This window comes from Somniosus microcephalus, chromosome 3 (assembly GCF_052327205.1).
Source record: "Somniosus microcephalus isolate GS21.2 chromosome 3, FLI_Smic_1.0, whole genome shotgun sequence".
NCBI lineage: Eukaryota > Metazoa > Chordata > Chondrichthyes > Squaliformes > Somniosidae > Somniosus > Somniosus microcephalus.
The window spans coordinates 338,986,162-339,006,233 of NC_140989.1; the positions used below are offsets into that span (position 1 = coordinate 338,986,162).

Sequence of the window (20,072 nt, forward strand, 5' to 3'; positions counted from 1 at the left end):
TCTAGCCAGTGTCACCTCATTGGAACAACCTCTCTCACCATTGACAGATCGCTTCTGTCATCTCAGGTTCACCTGCCATCTATTCCATCAGCAAGGGTACGGTTTATACTCTCGCACCTTGGACCTCAGAATCTGACCACGATCAGCTGTAACACCAGCATCACCAGGCACACCAGCAGCACCAACAACCACACCAACCTTCTCCATAATCAGCTGATGCTGTGCAGGGCAGAGGGCCTCAGCACCTGACCACATTGATGCCAGGGATAGCCTCACCATGGTCACATTTACTTCACTTGACGCTGCACACCCTGGCTGCCACATGATGCGCCAGGTTGGCACCACCCCACACCAACACCATAAAGCATCCCTACAATGCCCAAGCCATTCCTTTCACACTCATCAGCATTGCAGGGGGTACCATTATGTCTCACCATTCACTGCAACTCAATAATCCACTTCCAAAGGTGCACACAAATCTGTCCAGGAATGTAAACTGTTGAAAATAAAGATTTCAATGTTTGACAGCACATTAACAGAAACTTCATATGAACATTGGCTAAAACACACACTTGCCTACCCTTGTGTGTTGTTAGTTGGCATGATTGGACTAGGATGAGGGTGAGTGTGAGGGGTGGCTAGTGAGGTGGGGAAGTGATAATGTAGATAGAGAGGGATGGGTGGAGGTGCAAGGTAAGTTGGTGTGAGTAAGGATGTGCAGGAGTAGGGTAGGGAAGGCAGAGTGTTGGGGATGTGATGAGTGGCACAGCAGAATGAGGTTGAGTGTGGCTTTGCAGTAACGTTTCATGATCTACTGAGATCATTGAAAGGTTTGCGCCACTGCAGCCTGGTCCTCCTGACGACATCCCTGCTTGTGCCCTCCTTTGCAATGTGCAACCACGCTGCGTTGGTCTCCTGGGGAGGTCTCTTCCGCCCATTGGAAGGGAAGAGACCCTCCCTGTGTGCTGTGACTCCCTCCATAAGCATATGGAGGGAGTCATGGGAGAGCCTGGGTGCAGCCGTGCATCGCTTGTCAATGTTTGCAGCACCTCAATGCTGTAGAACACTGACAGCACAAATGTCAAAGTAAGTTTGTGCATGGTCCCTTTAAGGAAACTGGCTGATGACACGTCATCAAATCTGCTTCCTTCAATTGGCCAGGCTTGTTAAGCCCGCCCAATCAGGGAAAAATCATGTCGGAGGCAAGGATGGAACCAGCAGTGAGGCCGCAATCTGCCCAGGTAGGGGAAATCGCGGCCAAAGTTAACATTTCAGACACTGCCCTTCATCAGAACTGAGTTGCTGTGCCTGGCTTGCTGCATTTTCCAGCATTTTCCGATTTTGTTTCAGATTTCCATCACTGCATTATTTTTTCATTCGAATTACGAGGGGTGCTATTTTTAATGTTTTGTTTTGGGATATTGCCAAAGGAATTTAAAGCTATATCTTGATAAATATTGCAACCAATCAGTCTGGGGCCATCAGCGATATGAAGTTAATGAGAGACTTCAAGGTAGCAGGTGGCCACATAAGAATTAAGTGACTGCCCTTCAAGGAGCGACTGTCCTTCAAGGGTCAGTTTTATGTTGAGTATTAAGACAAGAGCAGTGTCCTTTTATTTGACGTTTCAGGGAGACTAGTAAAGTTCGTATTTACTGTCAATATACTGTTCATTTACCTGTTTAATATTCAATAATTGTGTCTGGTGGCTTATAGCCTATGGCACAGTCTGATAGTGTATATATTCTTCCACCTTAGCAAAGACAAGGAGATCACATGGCAGCCCATGATATATTCTGGTGGGCCAGAGTACATTGACAAAGGTCCTCTATTCAACCCACGGGTTATGCTATATTTACCTAGATATTGAGCAGGTAAAGGCACTTTCTGATTCATGGGGACCATTTATGGGAGTGCACAGAGGCACCAAACCCAATTAAATATATAGTGTAAAAACCCCCAAAATTTAGCATACCTCTTGCGACACCCATGTTGGGTCCCATCTTGAGTCGAGGATGGATATGTATGATGGTCTTCCACACCACTTCACAGGCAAAATGGCCTGGCATAAATTTCATTGTGGCAGCCAAGTAATCCCTTGACTGGTAGTTATCATCTGCTGAATAGTCTGTGAGTGAACAGAGAAAAAATAAACAAGAAACAGTAAGATCTTCAAAAACAGAGTTTATAGAACTTAAGATGGATTGCATGTGTGATGGAAACTGAGAATTGTGTTTATTTAATAGCTAGAGTTAAATGGAAACTGTCTTCCTCAGTTCAGAAACCAATTAAATCGGTTACTTTGAAAATAGGAACAGTTTGTGAGAAATGTTAATATATGGGGATTGTTAGACAGTGATATACATGTTGTGAGATTACTAAGCCATTTGGAAAATCCATTACAAGATGTAACGCTCAGAGGAAACTGCATCTTCTATCAATTAACACTTCAGCTCAGAGGCGTACGTCTGTTAATCCCTTAGTTTGTTGGGTTTAATACCTTTATTTCACAGACAGTGACTTTAATAACAACTTGTATTTATATCGCGTCTTTAAGGCACTGCACAGGAGTATTACAAGACAAAAAATTTGACACCGAGCCACGTAAGGAGAAATTAGGGCAATGACCAAAAGCCTGGTCAAAGTGGTAGGTTTTAAGGAGCGTCTTAAAAGGGGAGAGGTGTAGCGAGGCGGAGAGGTTTGGTAGGGAATTCCAGAGCTTAGGGCCTAGGCAACAGAAGGAACGGCCACCAATGGTGGACCGATTATAATCAGGGATGCTCAGGGGGGCAGAATTAGTGGAGCGCAGATATCTTGGGGGGTTGTGGGGCTGAAGGAGATTACAGAGATAGGGAGGGGCGAGGCCGTGGAGGGATTTGAAAACAAGGATGAGAATTTTGAAATCGAGGCCAGCTAGGAGTGCGTTGGAATAGTCAAGTCTAGAGGCAACAAAGGCATGGATGAGGGTTTCAGCAGCGGATGAGCTGAGGCAAGGGTGGAGACAGGCGATGTTACGGAGGTGGAAATAGGTGGTATTTGTTATGCTGCGGATATGTGATCGGAAGCTCATTTCAGGGTCAAATATGACACCAAGGTTGTGAACAGTGTGGTTAAGTCTCAGACAGATGTTAGGGAGAGGGATGGAGTCAGTGACTAGGGAACGGAGTTTGTGGCAGGGACCGAAAACAATGGCTTCAGTCTTCCCAATAGGTAATTGGAGAAATTTTTGCTCATCCAGAACTGTATGTCGGACAAGCAGTCTGACAATTTAGAGACCGTGGAGGGGTTGATAAAAGAGGTAGAGCTGGGTGCCGTCAGCGTACATGTGGAAACTGACGCTGTGTTTTCGGATGATGTCGCCAAGGGGCAACATGTAGATGAGAAATAGGAGGGGGCCAAGGATAGATCCTTGGGGGACACCAGAGGTAACGATGTGGGAGCGGGAAGAGAAGCCGTTGCAGGTGATTCTCTGGCTACGATTAGATAGATAAGAATGGAACCAGGTGAGTGCAGTCCCACCCAGCTGGACGACGGTGGAGAGGCGTTGGAGAAGGATGGAGTGGTCAACTGTGTCAAAGGCTGTGGACAAGTCAAGAAGGAAGAGGAGGGATAGTTTACCTTTGTCACAGTCACAAAGTAATGAGAGCCGTTTCGGTACTGTGGCAAGGGCGGAAACCTGATTGGAGGGATTCAAAAATGGAATTGCGGGAAAGATGGGCACGGATTTGGAAGGCGACTACACGTTCAAGGACTTTGGAGAGGAAAGGGTGGTTGGAGATGGGGCAGTAGTTTGCAAGGACGGAGGGGTAAAGTGTTGGTTTTTTTTTTTTGAGAGGGGTGATGATAGTAGATTTGAGGGAGAGGGGGACAGTACCTGAGGAGAGAGAACCGTTAACAATGTCAGCTAACATGGGAGCCAGAAAAGGAAGTTGGGTGGTCAGCAATTTGGTGAGAATAGGATCGAAGGAGCAGAAGGTGAGTCTCATGGACAAGATGAGCATGGAGAGGTCATGAGGGGAGATCGGAGAGAAACTGGAGAAAAATGCGAGTTCAGGGCTAGGGCAGGGGGGAACCTTAGAGGAAGTTTGGTCCAGTGGGCTAGGGGAAGGAAGGGAAGTGGCCGAGGCAGCTGAACGGATGGTCTCAATCTTAGAGACAAAGAAGTCCATGAGTGGTTAGCAGTAGAGAATAAGAGCCGGGGTTTATCTTTGCATTCCAGAATGATTCTGGAATAGTGAGCAATTTTGGCAGACGAGAGCAGGACCTGATAATGCTTTATGTGGTCCAGCCAGATCTGGCGGTCAATGGCTAAACCAGTTATCCGCCATATCTGCTCAAGTCTGCATTCCTTGGAGCGAAGATGAAAGCCATCCCAGGGGGAACAGCCAGGGTGAGCGAGAGTAATTGTTTTAGTAGGGACTAGGGCATCAAAGGTGGTGGTGAGGGTGTGGTTGAGCAGATCGGTAGCTGCAGAAATGTCATGGTGAATGGAGGGCCAAAGGCTGGACAGTTGGGATTTCATAAGTGCGGTTGTAAGATACTTTTTTCCAGGGGCGGACACAGAAGGAAGTAGGGTTGGGGGCTGGGGTGGTGGTGGAAATGGGATGTGGGTGGAGAGCGATACGAGGAAGTGGACAGAGATGGCCTTATCTGCAATTGACACGATGTGAGTAGCGAGGCCACGAGAAATGGCAAGGTCAAGGGGCTGGCTGTGAATATGGGTTGGGGAGTTTACATGGAGGGAGAGATTAAGGGAGGATAGGAGGCTAGTGAACTCAGAGGAGAGAGAGTATGATGAATTGAGATGGAGGTTGAAATCACCGAGGATGAGAAGTCGTTCGGTGCAGAGGCTGAGGGAGGAGAGCAGTAAAGATATCTCAGTAATAACATTTTTATGGACTATGGTTTAAAGAGGGAATTCCAGAGCTTAGGTCCAGGCAGCTGAAGGCACGGCCACCAATGGTGGAGCGATTAAAATCGGTGATGTGCAAAAGGCTGGAATTGGAGGAGCGCAGATGTCTCGGAGGGTTGTAGGGCTGGAGGAGGTTACAGAGACAGGGAGGGGCAAGGCCACGGAGGGATTTTAAAACAAGGATGAGAATTTTAAAATCTATGATGAAAGATCCATGGATTATAATCATAGGCTGCCAGTCTTTTATTCTGACACATGAGGAATGATCTCCATGGATCAGCCATGTATATAACCAAACCTTGATGGTCCACAAAAGAAACAAACCCAACTGTTGCTCGTCATACTGTGAGATGTTATACTGTGAGATGTCATATTGTGAGATACACTCTTCTGAAAAGGGTAGGCTATCCCTTTTTAGACCGAATTTAGCTCTATTATTTGCTTTCTTAAGTATTGTGCTGCTAAGTATCTATGCTATGTCTTTTTGCTTTGATTTACTACTTCACCTGTAAATAAATATGGTCAATTAGTTTTAAGAAAGGTGAGAGAGAGAAACCAGGAAATTATAGACCTACTGGGTCTAACATCCGTTGTGGGGAATTTACTGGAATCCATAATTAAGGACAAATTGACTGAGCACTTAGAGAAATTTGAACTGATTAGAGAGTGCCAACGTGAATTTGTAAAGGGTAGGTCATGTCTAATGAACCTAATTGAATTTTTTGAGAAAGTAACTAAAGTAGTGGACAGAGGAATATCTATGGATGTAGTCGATATGGACTTCCCGAATGCATTCGATAAGGCTTCACACAAGAGACTGTTAGCTAAAAGTTAAAGCTCATGGAATTGAAGGCAAATTATTGACCTGGTTGGGAGATTGGTTAGGCAATAGAAGATAAGAGAGTAGGAATAATGGGTATGTATTCGAATTGGAAAGAAGTGACTAGTGGTTTCCCACAAGGATCTGTGCTGGGGCCTCAACTATTCACTATATTTATTAATAAATTAGATAACATAATAGAGAGCTATATATTCAAGTTTGCTGATGACACACAGATAGGTGGTATAGTAAGTAGTGTACATGGAAAAATAAAATTACAAAGAGATATTGATACATTAATTGTGGCAGATGGATTTCAAAGTAGGTAAGTGTGAGGTCATCCATTTTGGACCTAAGAAAGATAGATCTGAGTATGTTTTAAATGGTGAAAAGCTAGAAACAGTGGAGGTCCAAAGAGATTTAGGGGTCTATGCACACAGATCACTAAAATGTAGTGGTTACGTACAAAAAACGAATCAAAAAAGCGAATGGAATGTTTGTTTTTATATCTAGAGGGCTAGAATATAAAGGAAAGTTTTGCTACAGCTGTAATAAGCCCTGGTTAGACCAAATCTGGAGTACTGTGTAGAGTTCTGGGCACCACACCTTAGAAAGGATATACTGTATTGGCCTTGGAAGGAATGCAGCACAGATTCACCAGAATGTTACCAGGGATCCAAGGGTTAAATTATGAGGAGCAATTACATAAACCAGTCTTGTATTCCTTAGATTATAGAAGGTTAAGGGATGATTTGATTGAGGTTTTTAGGATTTTGAAAGGAATTGATAAGGTAGCTAGAGAGAAACGTTTTCTGCTGTTGGGGGAGTTTAGGACAAGGGGACATACCTTAAAATCAGAGCCAGGCCATTCAGGAGAGAAGTTAGGAAACACAAAAAGCAGTAGATTAATAATTTTAAATCTGAGATTGATAAATTTTTGCTAGCCAAGGGTATAAGGGGGATGGAGCCAAAGCAGATGGATGGAGTTAGGATACAGAAGTCATTGAATGACAGAGAAGGCTGGAGGGGCTGAATGGCCTACTCCCATTCCTATGTTCCTACTCTTTATGCACCGGGTTGGCAATGTATTATTTTCCACTTTCTGAGATAATAGGAAAATGTGATAGGCATCCCGCTTATTCTCCAGTTTTATCATAGCTAGGGGCTCATTGTTGAACCTGGGTATGACAATCCATAATCCACCAACAAAGACCGAAGTTCTAAAGATTATGTCAATGTAATTAAATTGGGCATGCACCTGAAATTGGCAGCAATGATTGGGTGGACTTGATGACCAACTGATATTTACCACTGCGTCTAAATATTTTTGCATACATCACCTGAACCTGACTCGCTCCTCTCCAAAAAAAGGCCGAATACTAATGGGCGCTCTGAAAACAGTTATCTATCTAACTTCATAATGACACAATGTTGTGTAATAAAAGACTGATATAAAGAATTACATTATGGTAATATTGACTCTGAAAAGCTTTTAAAACCTTTACTCCATCCTACAGATTAATCAACAGTTCCTGCACTATTGAAAGACGACCATGAAAATGAACATATGAATAAAGTATGAATTTGAGCTGATTAGGAATGTGGTTGCATACCATCACTAGCAATAGCTCGTGGACGATATGAAGTGTAGGGGGTTTCATTCTTCCAGATATCCTCTTCACTCTCAGCGACAAGAAGTGAATTACATATATGGCTGTCGTGCAGATCCTGAAGCAGCAAATGCTGTGACAAATAGAGAAGAAAAAAAGTATAGAAAAATATGGATTACTGGCCAGAATATGCAATGATGCAGAGTTACCCATCAACTTACAGGCCAAACATCATCATGCATTGTATATTGCCAACGACATGTTCAGTCAAGAGTGCAAAGACCGGCCAATTTGACAATGCCAAGCTTAAGGGTGTGCCAGGTGGTGTCAAATAATAAGAAATGGATTCATATCCATTAGGTGCTGCACTGGGACTCTGTCCATACTAATCTCACTTAAAATCCTTCTTAGACATCAATGAAGGGAGACCTGCTAAAGGATAAGGACAAATTCGCCAGGGTACTTAACGAGCACTTCGCTTCAGTGTTTATAAAACAGAAGGATAATGGGGTGGAAGTAAATCCTGAATTGGTTAAAAGTGTGATGAGATATATTATAATAAATAAAAGGAGAGTACTAGAGAAGCTAGTTAAGCTAAAAGAGGACAAAGTACCTGGACCTGATGGGATAAATCTAAGGATTCTGAACAAAATGGGGGAAGAACAACAGAAAAATTATATTTCAGGGTTCTACTGAGAGCAAATGTGAGCCAAAGGATTAGCGAGTGGTCAAGGTCATACTCATTTTCAAAAAGGGAGACAGAGCTAACCCGGATCATTACTGTTAAGCTAGTTTAGCATCAGTGATCGGGACAATTTTGGAATCTTTAATTAAAGATGAAATTACTAAATATCTTGCTGGAGAGAAAATAATTAGAAGCAGCCAACACGGATTTCAGAAAGGAAGATCATACTTGAAAACCTGATCAGAGTTCTTTGAGGAAATGGCATATATGTTGGACAGGGTATACATGGACTTTCAGAACTTTGGCAAGGTATCACACAGGAGACCATTGGAGAACATGAAGGGGTATGGAATTGGGGGTGGGGAGAAAACTGGATTAAAAACTGGTTGGAATGGAGGAAACAGAGAGTCAAAATTAAGAGGAGCTTCTCAGAGTAGTTGGAAGTGGGTAGCTATGTCCCGCAGGGCTCTGTTCTGGATTGCTTCTATTCACTGTGTATATCAATGATATAGAAAGAAGAAAGAACTTGCATTTATATAGCACCTTTAATGGCCTCAGGATGTCCCAAAGTGCTTTTATAGCCAATGACGAAATATAGGGCACACAGTACTCGCAACTGTGGTCTTACTAAGCTTTAAATAGATTCACAATTCGCAATATTAAGGGAATCAAGGGATATGGGGATAGTGCAGGAAAGTGGAGATGAGGTAGAAGATCAGCCATGATCTTATTGAATGACGGAGCAGGCTCGAAGGGCCAAATGGCCTACTCCTGCTCCTATTTCTTATATTCTTATGTTCTAACTCAACTTTTATATTCAATGCCCCTTACCAGAAAACCCAGTATTCCATTAGCCTTGTTTTTTTAAACAGCCTTATCCACTTGAGGTGCTGCTTTTAATATCATGTGAACATGAACCCCCAAAGTCCTCTGGCGTTCCACATCACCCAGCTTTCCATTATTCAAAACATAATTATCCAAATTTGCAGACTATATTAAAATAGGAGGTATAGTAAATAATTCTCAGGATCAAAGGAAGCTACAAGGGGATATCGATAAGATGTTAAAACGGGCAAAAAAAAGACAGGTGGAGTTCAGTATTGAGGTGGTACATTTTGGTTAAAAAAAATGATGCTTTGATTTGACAGACAAACATTTAAGAATTGGGTAGTGTGGTAAACCACTTTTATCGTTCACTATCGTTACACTATAGTTATCACTGTTATATCATTACTCTATGGTTAGCACTGTTCACACTGTTGTATCACTATACGAGGTCACCTCTTGTCACGCTGTTATACCTGGGCTGACCACTGCTGACTCCGCCCATGACTCCACCTACCTGCCCAGGTATAAAGGTAGTCGACTGGCTGGCATTCCTCCTTGTTGTATCCGATCACCCACGAGGGTGGGCTCTGTTATTTAGCCAATAAAAACCTATAGTTACTTTCTTAACTCGTCGCTTTTCATTGGATGAATTGATAGGTATATCAGGTAGAAAGGTGGTAGAAGGAAGGGTAAGATAGGGATATGGGAAGAGAGGCCATGGGAAGAGAGGCCATGGGAAGAGAGGCCATGGGAAGAGAGGCCAATTCCAGGACAGAGCTCATAATCGGGAGAATTGTTACATTTGAGAACTGCAGGTTCTTGCTATTAATAGACGTGGATAGGGATGATTCATTTATTAGACAACATGATTGCTTTTAAGAACATTACAGAAACTTATAAAAGGTAACGGAGTACAAAGTTCCTCAAGATGCATATCCCAGCCTCTGGTTAACGTCTTCCATCTCTTTTGCTCCCAGAAGAATGTCAAAATCCGAACACGTTAACAATCTATAGTGTTTAGAAATAGAGGGGTAATTTTAACCCCCAAGAACGGGTGGGTTGGAGGCGGGCCCTGGGGGTGGCGGGGGGGTGAAGTTAAGAATTGATTTTTTGAACGTGACTACGACCCAGCTCCAACGTGTCCACATCTGGGGTTTACCAGAGGTGCATTTGGATGCCTGTGAGTAACCTATTTGCCACAGTCGGGGCTTTAATTAGTAGCTATCACAGCAATTAATGTCCTTAGGAGACATTAATGAGATGTTTTTAAATTGAATTTTACTTAAGTTAAAATTTACCGTCTCCAGCACGGGTTTCCCAGGGCTCGGGAAACTGACCAGTGAAAGGGAGGCGAAGTTGAGCTGCTGTTCAGGTGAGTATTTAAACTTGTGATTGCTCCATCTAAATAAAAGCTCACTTATAACTGATGGCTCGGTTCCCTCTGGCAACCGTTTGTCAGAGAGTGCTTGTGTGGATACAGCTTTTTCTAAACTTTGGAGGCTTTCAAACTGACGATCAGGGAGGCGTGTTAGATTTGTTTGACAGTACATCAGAAGAGGAACACCATCACCATCCACGGCAGCGACAACGTGCTGTGGTGGGATCAGCACGTGCATAGGAGAGAGGTGCATAGGAGGGAGATGCACAGGAGAGGGGCCAAGGTCGCAGGAGGCACTACCCACGTTCCAGGGTTTACTGACAGAGGCTCAGCTTCCTTGATCTCTCGGAAGGGCAGTGCTTCTGCAAGCTGAGGTTGTCATGTCAGGTGGTGGCAGACATCTGCAGCCTTCTAGAAGATCTGCTGCCTGCTGGACCTGGTGGGCATGCATTGCCAGTGGCTGTGAAGATCACCCTCAATTTTTTTGCCTCTTGTTCCTTCCAGGACACTACCAGAGTCATCTTGATGGTCTCGCAGTCCGCTGCACATAAATGCATAAGGCAGGTGGCGGATGGATTGTTTGCCAGGGCTGGGAGTTATGCAAACTTCCCCTGTGATGACAATAGCCCACCTTTCTCCCATTGCTGGGGAAAAGTATGTCCCTCCTGCTCCTGACTGCACCCAGCAGTAATTCCAGTGATGCATCATTGAATCTGGATGCAGCCCTTGCACTATGTGCACCATCCATCATGAACACCTCCAATTTTAATTGGTACATTGTCACTTAAATACAGCCGAGATCCCGTCATGCGGGTGCACATCATGTCCACTGCGCAGCTCGGAGACGGGAAACCCGTAAGTCAAAATGAACTGCTTCAATTCAGTTGCAATAGCAGATTCCGAGCCACTGAATTGACCTCCAGGACTCGCCCACAGAATTCCACCCACACCCCACTCCACCCCCCCAGCTCAGAAGCCGCCTTCAGATTAACATTGGGGCCAAAATCTCAATTCTGAAATTTAAACCAATGTTCAGTTCAACCTCATATTTATGATTACCTGGTTGACTACACGGCAAATCTCGCCAATTTTTTTAATCACTGTTCGATAGAGGCGCAAGTATTCGAGTTCTTCCTCTTCTTCAACTGTAGATTCATCCTTTATCCCAATAAGATTTCTAGAAAAATATAAAAAATATTTCTTAGCCTATTGAGCTTTTAGCATTCTCCTTCATAGCCACATTGAACCAGGAGAGGAGATGGGATGACTGTTAACATTAAAAAGTAATGAATTTAATTGTAAATTTATTGAAAAATGCAAGTATACTTAGAATTCACAGAACATTTGGCAAGTACATATTTTAAACATAAATCACATATAATACTGAATTACCTACTTCTGTCTTCTTTGTTATACAACTGCAGTTCAACCTCCAGATACAAATGAAAACCATTATTCCCTTTAGATTTTATTGCATGATACTACATGGACCTCTCACCTATTTAAATATAGAGCAGGTACATCACATTACTGTACTTACAGATACAAGTTTGGCTGGCATCTTATACTCACCGTGTGTGAGAGTAAACTTCAACTCGATCATAGTGAATTTTAATGATCAGCCAAAATTCAGGCATCAGCGGGCACTTGGGGTCCTGCTCGTTCATGGTGGCACCTTCACACTCAGAGTCACTGCTACCTCCATCATAACCTGTTCATGGCCCAGAAAGCAAAATCAGAGCCCAGGCCCCTTGAGGTCTGACAAATATCACTGCCTGAAATCGCTCAAGAGACAAGCAGAGTATCACAATCTGCTGGCCTCCCCAGGTATGTATCAAAACTCGAATCTCTCAATCCAGAGGTCAAGAGGAGTCCTATCCCCAAATAGCTTGGTGAATAAATGCACTGGATAATGGTGTCCTGAGCCAGAGGGACCAAGGATGTCACAAGTCTGATCCCTAATTTGGGCCGAGCTGGTCGATCTCAGTAACCCTGGGATAGAAAGGGAGAAGTCAGCCAAGGTTTCTGTCGGTGTTGACTACCGAACAATCATTGCTGGAATTGCATGAGTGGCTTCCCTGATGACACTATCCAGGCACAGACATGAATTATAACCACAGGAGTGAGATAAAATATGGTGGTCATCTCTCAGTCTCCTTCAGGGGGGGTAAGGTTTAAAAAAAACACCTGGATTTTGAAAATGCATGGTTTTTAACGATCACTTACAAATGGACAGTCATTTATTCAATGAGCAAGTCGTAGGACACTGCCACATTAAGACTATTTACATAGTAGCTATCCAAGACTTGATCCTAGCTACGGTTGTACTGCCTTTGATTAAAACAGTAGCAGAAGAGACCAAGTAGGTGCAGGCAAATGTACATATAAAAAAAATTGATGAGCTTGTAAATGCTCCAGGTCAAACAGATAAGAGAGGGAAGGGTTGAAGCTTTGTTTATGGTGGTTGATAATTTAGACTTCTCATTTGTTACATCTCCATATAATAAATGCGCTTATACTAACACAACACAATAATGAAGATGAGCAACTCTAAGATTTGTGGGCCAGCCTGAAGCATAAATGCTCCAAAGAACTTGTCTATGTTAGTAATTAGATCAAGGCCAGTAATGCTTTGTGAAAGCATATAAATTACTTCAGGCCGCCTTACATACAGCTGAAAGAAATCTTTGTCTGTTGGCCCAGGATGCAGGCACAAGCACAGGCAGAACGAGCCTTTGCTTTATTTGGTGTTTCTCAACTAGAAAGGACTGGCTCTTATAATACAGCCTGGGGCTAGCTTGCAGCCCACCTTCCATCACCTGCAGTACTCTAGAGGCTTATGATAGCGTACAGTGTGCAAATTGGCTGCCGCATTTCCTACATTACACTCCAAAAAGTACTTAATTGGCTGTAAAATGCTTTTGGACATCCGGTGGTCGTGAAACGTGAACTCACAATTTCACTCATGTCACTGTGGGCAGTTTCCAAGTGGAAGCCAGGCATTTCCTCACAGAAAGAGGTGGAGAGAGAAAATCAAAAACTATAAAAACCAATACAGGAAACTTTCGATTTACCGGCACCTAAATAACCGGAAATCTCGGTTAACCGGCAAAATTCAGGAGTAGGTTTTACTTCATATTGTACTTGCGTTCCTCCATCTGTTCCTGTGCAAGGGTGTGGCTGCAACTGTTGCTAAGCTACAGAGACGCTTGGAACTTGTGGCCATTGTTCTGAACTTGTTGCTAAGCAACAGGGTTTGTTGCTTTATACGGAGCGGTCAGCTCTCCCTATCTTTTACTATAGCGTTTGGTTATCCGGAATTTTTGATGAACTGGCACCACGTCGGTCCCGTCCGTGCCGGATAAAAAAAAGTTTCCGGTAGTTCTATTAACTAATGCAAATGAAAAGAATCTTATCTCCATTCACAACCTGCCTTGTTGTTGGATGTTGACCAAGCTATGATTCAGCGCCTTCCCCTCTCTAACGTGTGAAAAATAGGAGGCGATCATATACTATAAAGAGGCAGAGTCCTCCCAGGTTCCAAACCGCAAATAGTAGAACGAGCTAATAGAATTGAAAGATCAACAGAAAAAGCTGGAAACACAATGGGCCAGTCAGCATCTATAAAAGGAAAAAAGACAGGTTAGAGCCAAAACGTTAACCTGTCTTTTCTATTTACAAATGCTCACCAACTTATTATGTATTTCCATCGTTTTGTTTTGGTTTCAGATTTCCAGCTTTTCTTTTCTTTTCATTTGCATTAGCTAATAGAACTATTGGTTTTACAGTTTTTTGATTTTCTCTCCCCACCTCTTTCTGTGAGGAAATGGCTGGCTTCCACTTGGAAACTGCCCACAGTGACAGGAGTGAAATTGTGAGTTCACTGTGTAAGGAACTGATCCGGGTTTCATCACTCCCCGATGGGCTAATCAAGAAATTGACCAGTGAGCAAGATTGTGGTCCTCAACCAAAATTTGGCCCTCAACAAGATTTGAGTGAGAAGCTAGAATAACATAAAATAATGCATTCTTCTACCAGTTAGTCAAATGTTGCTTTGTTGTAGGTAACAAAATTTTAGGTAAACTTCACAATATTATCTACTTTGTATCATATGATTTTAGAATGTAGCATGTCATCACCAGCTGATAAGATTAAAAATATTTTTAAAAGGGTCCATTAATTTGGAAGAATTCCTTTTTTTATGAAAATGGCAATCCAATTTGTGTTAATTAACCACAATATATCTGGCTTGTTCAATATCCCGGACTCAAACATACTTACCTACAAAACATCAAAAGCTGACCCAGAACTTCAAAAACAGCCCCGAATATACACACACCTTATGATGCGTGAAGGTAGGGAGTTATACTAATGATGTACCAGCTTCTCGTAACTTAAACTGCAGGCATACCAAACATTCCATCACTTCTATTTAGGAAGGAAAAAGCTAGTTTGCACCAGTGAATTCAAAGCAGTGAATATTAGACGAGCAAATTTATTTTGATTCCTGAATTATAATGGATGCAAGTTCCAATATTTTGGACCTGCTGCATTTCTGTCTTTTAAGCCAAAAGTAATTTCTAAATAGAACAATGAAGTAGTTGCACAAACTTCAATACAACTATACTGAGTCCAATTTCTTCCATTGATAATCTATCCGCAGATATAGTACGCAGGAGTCAGCTGTGACTCAGAGGTAGCAATCTTGCCTCAGATACACAAATTCATGGGTTCAAGTCCCACTCCAGAGACTTAAGCCCAAAATCCAGGCTGGCACTCCAGTGCAGGACTGAGGGACTGTCAGATTTTTCAAGTTATGTTCATGTCCCTTTGTACTGCTATCTTATACCAACTTAAATATTCTGGCTGATCCTCCATGTGTGCCCTTTTAATATCAATTTCTTCAGCATATTCCCCTCAGCCGTCTTCTAACGAGTCCCAATTCTGTAAGTCAATCCTCATATGTTTTAATCTTTAGTCACCCAATAGTTCTAGTCATGCTTCTCTGCATCTTTTATAACTCAGCTATAGTGTTTCAGCAGTGAGGGTTCCAGAAGTGCCCACAGTGATCCAGGTGTGGCCTGATCAACACTCTATACAGCAGCAGGATAACCTTCTTGGATCGACACGCTGTTCCTCTTTTTATATAACCAAATTCTTTCTTTCTTTCCAGACATTGGGTGGATGGCATGACAGAATTATCTACTATGACTCTCAGTTCCTTTCCTGATTCATTTTAATCAAGATTTTCCAATTAATTCTATAATTCTTCTGTTTATTTTGCCTGTAAGGACTTTGCACATTATCTACAATAAACTGCATCTGCCAATTGTTAGCCACCTCCCCTACACTCTATGTCCCCCTGGTAGCATGTCTCCATAATCCACAGTATTTACCACCGCTGTTATTTTGGTGTTATCCACAAACTTTGAGATGAAAATAATTTATGAAAATGTTACATAGGGATTACACAAGGATATACAGCACAGAAACAGGCCATTCGGCCCAACCAGTCTATGCCGGTGTTTATGCTCCACTCGAGCCTCCTCCCATCTTTCCTCATCTAACTCTTATCAGCATAACCCTCTCTATTCCCTTCTCCCTCATATGTTTGTCTAGCCTCCCCTTAAATGCATCTATACTATTCGCTTCAACCACTCCCTGTGGTAGAGAGTTCCATATTCTCACCACTCTCTGGGTAAAGAAGTTTCTTCTGAATTCCCTATTTGATTTCTTGGTGACGATCTTATATTGATGGCCTCTAGTTTTGCTCTTCCCCACAATTGGAAACACTCTCTCTGTATCTACTCTATCAAAACCTTTCATGATTTTAAAGACCTCGATTAGGTTACTGCTCAGTCTTCTCTTTTTAAGAGAAAAGAGACCCAGCCTGTTCATCCTTTCCTGATAGGTATACCCTCGCATTTCTGGTATCATTCCTGTAAATCTTCTCTGTACTCTCTCCAGTGCCTCTATATCCTTTTATAATAGTGACCAGAACTGTACGCAGTACTCGAAGTGTGGTCTAACCAAGGTTCGATACAGGTTTAGCATAACTTCCCTACTTTTCAATTCTATCCCTCTAGAAATAAACCCTAGTGCTTGGTTTGCTTTTTTTAAATGACCTTGTTAACCTGTGTCGCTACTTTGTGATTTATGTATTTGTACTTCTAGATCCCATTGTTCCTCTACCCCATTTAGATTCTTATTTACCAAGTACTATGTGACCTCCCTATTTTTCTTACCAAAATGTAATACCTCACATTTATCTGTGTTGAATTTCATTTGCCAATTATATGCCCATTCTGCAAGTTTATCAATGTCTTCTTGTAATTTGTTGCAGTCCTCCTCAGTATTGACTATCCACCCAATTTGGTGTCATCTGCAGATTTAGAAATTGTGTTTTTGATTCCAAAGTCTAAATCATTAATATAAATTGTGAACAACAGTGATCCCAGCACTGATCCTTGTGGAACACCACTACCCACCTTCTGCCACTCTGAATAGCTACCCTTTACCCCTACTCTCTGCATTCTGTCTTGAACCTAGCTATCCATTCTGCTACTTGTCCCCTGACTCCGCATTCCCTGACCTTATTCACTATTCTATTATGGGGTACCTTATCGAAGGCCTTTTGAAAATCTAGATCAATTACATCTGCTGCATTACCCTTGTCTACTCTCTCTGTTACCTCTTCAAAAAATTCAATTAGGTTGGTCAAGCAAGACTTTTCCTTTTGAAATCCATGCTATTTATTATTATATTTTTGGTTTCTAGATGTTCTTCTATTTCTCCTTTAATAGGGATTCCATTATTTTTCCTACCACTGATGTTAAGCTGACTGGTCTATAGCTCCCGGGACATGTTCTATCTCCCTTCTTAAATATAGGTATTACATTAGCTATCTGCTAGTCCTCTGGCACTACACTTTTCTCTAACGAATTACTAAATATGTGTAGTAATGCGTCTGCTATTTCTTCCCTCGATTCTTTTAAAATGCGCGGATGTAATCCGTCCGGACCAGGCATTTTATCCTCTTTGAGTTTCATTAGTTTATTTCGTATATCTCGTTTTATTTTAAATGCAGTTAACTCATTACTAATCTCATCATCCAATGTCATCTCCACCTGTTCGATCTCCTTGGTAAATACTGAAGCAAAGTAATTATTTAATATCTCTGCCATCTCTCTATTGCTGCCTGTGGTATTATCCTCTCCATCCCTTAGTGGCCCTATTCCCATCCCGACCTTCTGTGTGTTAATAAAATGTTGACGAGTACCAGTCGGAAAACCTCACTCCCTCCACCCATAAGGCACAAACTACTTATCAGGTCTCTTAAGATACATGAGCCAAAATCACGAACAGGGAGAACGTCACTGTGCCTCTAATTAATACTGGGTAGCCTCAAACTTGCTGCTGACTTCAGAGTACAGGAACCTGATCTAATGTGCATACAGAACAGTTGAATGAAGCTCATTATGGGGCAAGTAACACAGTCCAGCAAGTTTAAATCCCATGCAGTTTTGTGCTGACAGTGTAAGATGCAAACGAGTTGGCGTCTATGCAGACCCGTATACATACACAGTAACTCAACTTCCCTTATCAATTAGCAGCTGAATGTTCAGCAGTAAGAGCTGGGGTTGTTCTGAGTTTCTTGGGAGATTACTGGCCCAGACCTAAGCAGGCTGGCTTGGTGCAAAGCAGTCTTGGTCACCACCTGTATCCACTCCTGTGATAAATACAACCCAGAAGATTGCTTCCCTCAGCTCTCATATGTATCAAGGTCCTGGCAATATAATCATCTGATGAGAATCAACAGGAATGGAGAAAACTACCAAGTCAAGCAGAGAATGCCAAGAAATTGATAAGCGGCATGAGGAGGGTGTATGAGTAGAATATAACAAAAAATATAAATGACAATACAAAATGTTCTTTGAGCACATCAGGAACAAGAGAAGGATGCAGAGGGGCATTCAAACATTTAGCAATGGCAGTGTGATGCCTGAGGACGGGGAGATGGCAAGATTGCTGAATCATTAATTTGTGATCATTTAATCATAAAGAAACAAAGAGCAGCTTGAATGAGAGAGTTACATAAGGAAGCAAGTAGACTGAAAACCCTTAGCACCACGAGGGAAGGCACATTAGATCTGGGGGTTTTAGTAGATAGGTCACTAAATTTATCTGTTTACTGCTCACAGGTGGTCAGAAAGCAAATAAAATGTTTCTGATGTACAGCTGGTAATGTAACTTTTTAAGTTGCATCTGGTCTTGGTGCGACCACATCTGGAGTGCTAAGTTCAATATTGAGTTCCTTATTACAGAAAGGATGTAGAGTTATTGGAGGGAATCTAGAGGAGGGCTATGAGGCTGATTCCTGAACATAGACAAGTGGGTTATGAGGAATGATCATCTACTCTGGTAATTTACTTTCTTAAGAGGAGAATGAGGGGGGACTTGATATAGGTCCTTAAAATTTTCCAGAGGCATGGAGAACATAAGAGCATAAGAAATAGGAGCAGGAGTAGGCCATTCAGCCCTTCGAGCCTGCTCCACCGTTCAATAAGATAATTGCTGATCTTTTACATCAACTCCACTTTCCCGCACTATGCCCTATCCCTTGAGTCCCTTAATATCCAAAAATTTATCGATCTCTGTCTTGAATATACTTAACCACTGAGCCTCCACAGCCCTCTGGGGTAGAGAATTCCAAAGATTCACAATCCTTTGAGTGAAGGCATTTCTCCTCATCTCAGTCCTAACTGGCCAACCCCTTATTGAGAGTGTGACCCCGAGTTCTAAACTCCCCAGCCAGGGGAAACATCCTCCCAGCATCAAGCCCTGTAAGAATTTTTATATATTTCAATGAGATCACCTCTCATTCTTCTAAGTTCGAGGGAATATAGGCCTAGTCTCCTCAATCTCTCCTTGTAGGGCAATCTTCCCATTCCAGGAATCAGTATGGACCTTTGTTGCACTCCCTCTAAAGGCAAGTATATCCTTCCTTCAGTAAGGAGACTAAAACTGTACACAGTACTCCAGGTGTGGTCTCACCAGGATCCTATATAATTGCAGTAAGACTTCTTTACTCTTATACACCAATCCTTTTGTAATAAAGGCTAATATGCCATTTGCTTTCCGAATTGCTTACTGTACCTGCATGTTAACTTCCAGTGATTCGTGTACAAGGACACCCAGGTCCCTGTGAATACCAACATTTCCCAATTTTAAAAATATACTGCTTTTCTATTTTTCCTACCAAAGTGGATAACTTCACATTTCTCCACATTATATTCCATCTGCCATGTTCTTGTCCACTCACTTAATCTGTCTATATCCCATTGCAGCCTTTTTACATCCTCCTCACAACTTACTTTCCCACCTAGCTTTGTATCGTCACCAAACTTGGATACATTACACTCGGTCTCCTCATCTAAGTCACTAATAAAGATTGTAAATAGCTGAGGCCAAAGCACTGATCCTTGCGGTACCCCACTAGTTACAACCTACCAACCTGAATATGACCTGTTTATTCCTACTCTCTGTTTTCTGTCCATTAACCAATCTGCAATCCGTGCTAATATATTACCCCCAATCCCATGAGCCCTAATCTTGTGTGGCACCTTACCAAATGCTTATTAGATCCAAGAAAGTTCTTCTGTCAGGTGCAGAATTCAAGGACTGGTGACACAGCTTAAAGTTAAGGGTGGCAAAGAAAAATAAGAAATTTATGTAACATATTTTCAGTGGGAAGGCGATAGAAATCCAGCCGGGGTAGTGGAATGGATATATTACACCAGGATGAGAGATGGTGGAGGTTATGGGCTTCCTTCATAATA

The 20,072-nt window shown here is 42.3% G+C and overlaps 1 protein-coding gene across 1 annotated transcript in view; it reads right to left on the reverse strand.

The window, feature by feature from the left end:
• szt2 (SZT2 subunit of KICSTOR complex) overlaps positions 1 to 20,072 on the reverse strand; it is a 293,641-nt gene that overhangs the window by 112,399 nt on the left and 161,170 nt on the right. The window contains exons 40-43 of the mRNA XM_085978227.1: positions 11,806 to 11,944; positions 11,293 to 11,410; positions 7,346 to 7,475; positions 1,976 to 2,128 (exon numbers count right to left, since the gene is read on the reverse strand). Of these exons, the coding sequence (XP_085834353.1) occupies positions 1,976 to 2,128; positions 7,346 to 7,475; positions 11,293 to 11,410; positions 11,806 to 11,944 (540 nt within the window). The remainder of the gene's footprint in view (positions 1 to 1,975; positions 2,129 to 7,345; positions 7,476 to 11,292; positions 11,411 to 11,805; positions 11,945 to 20,072) is intronic.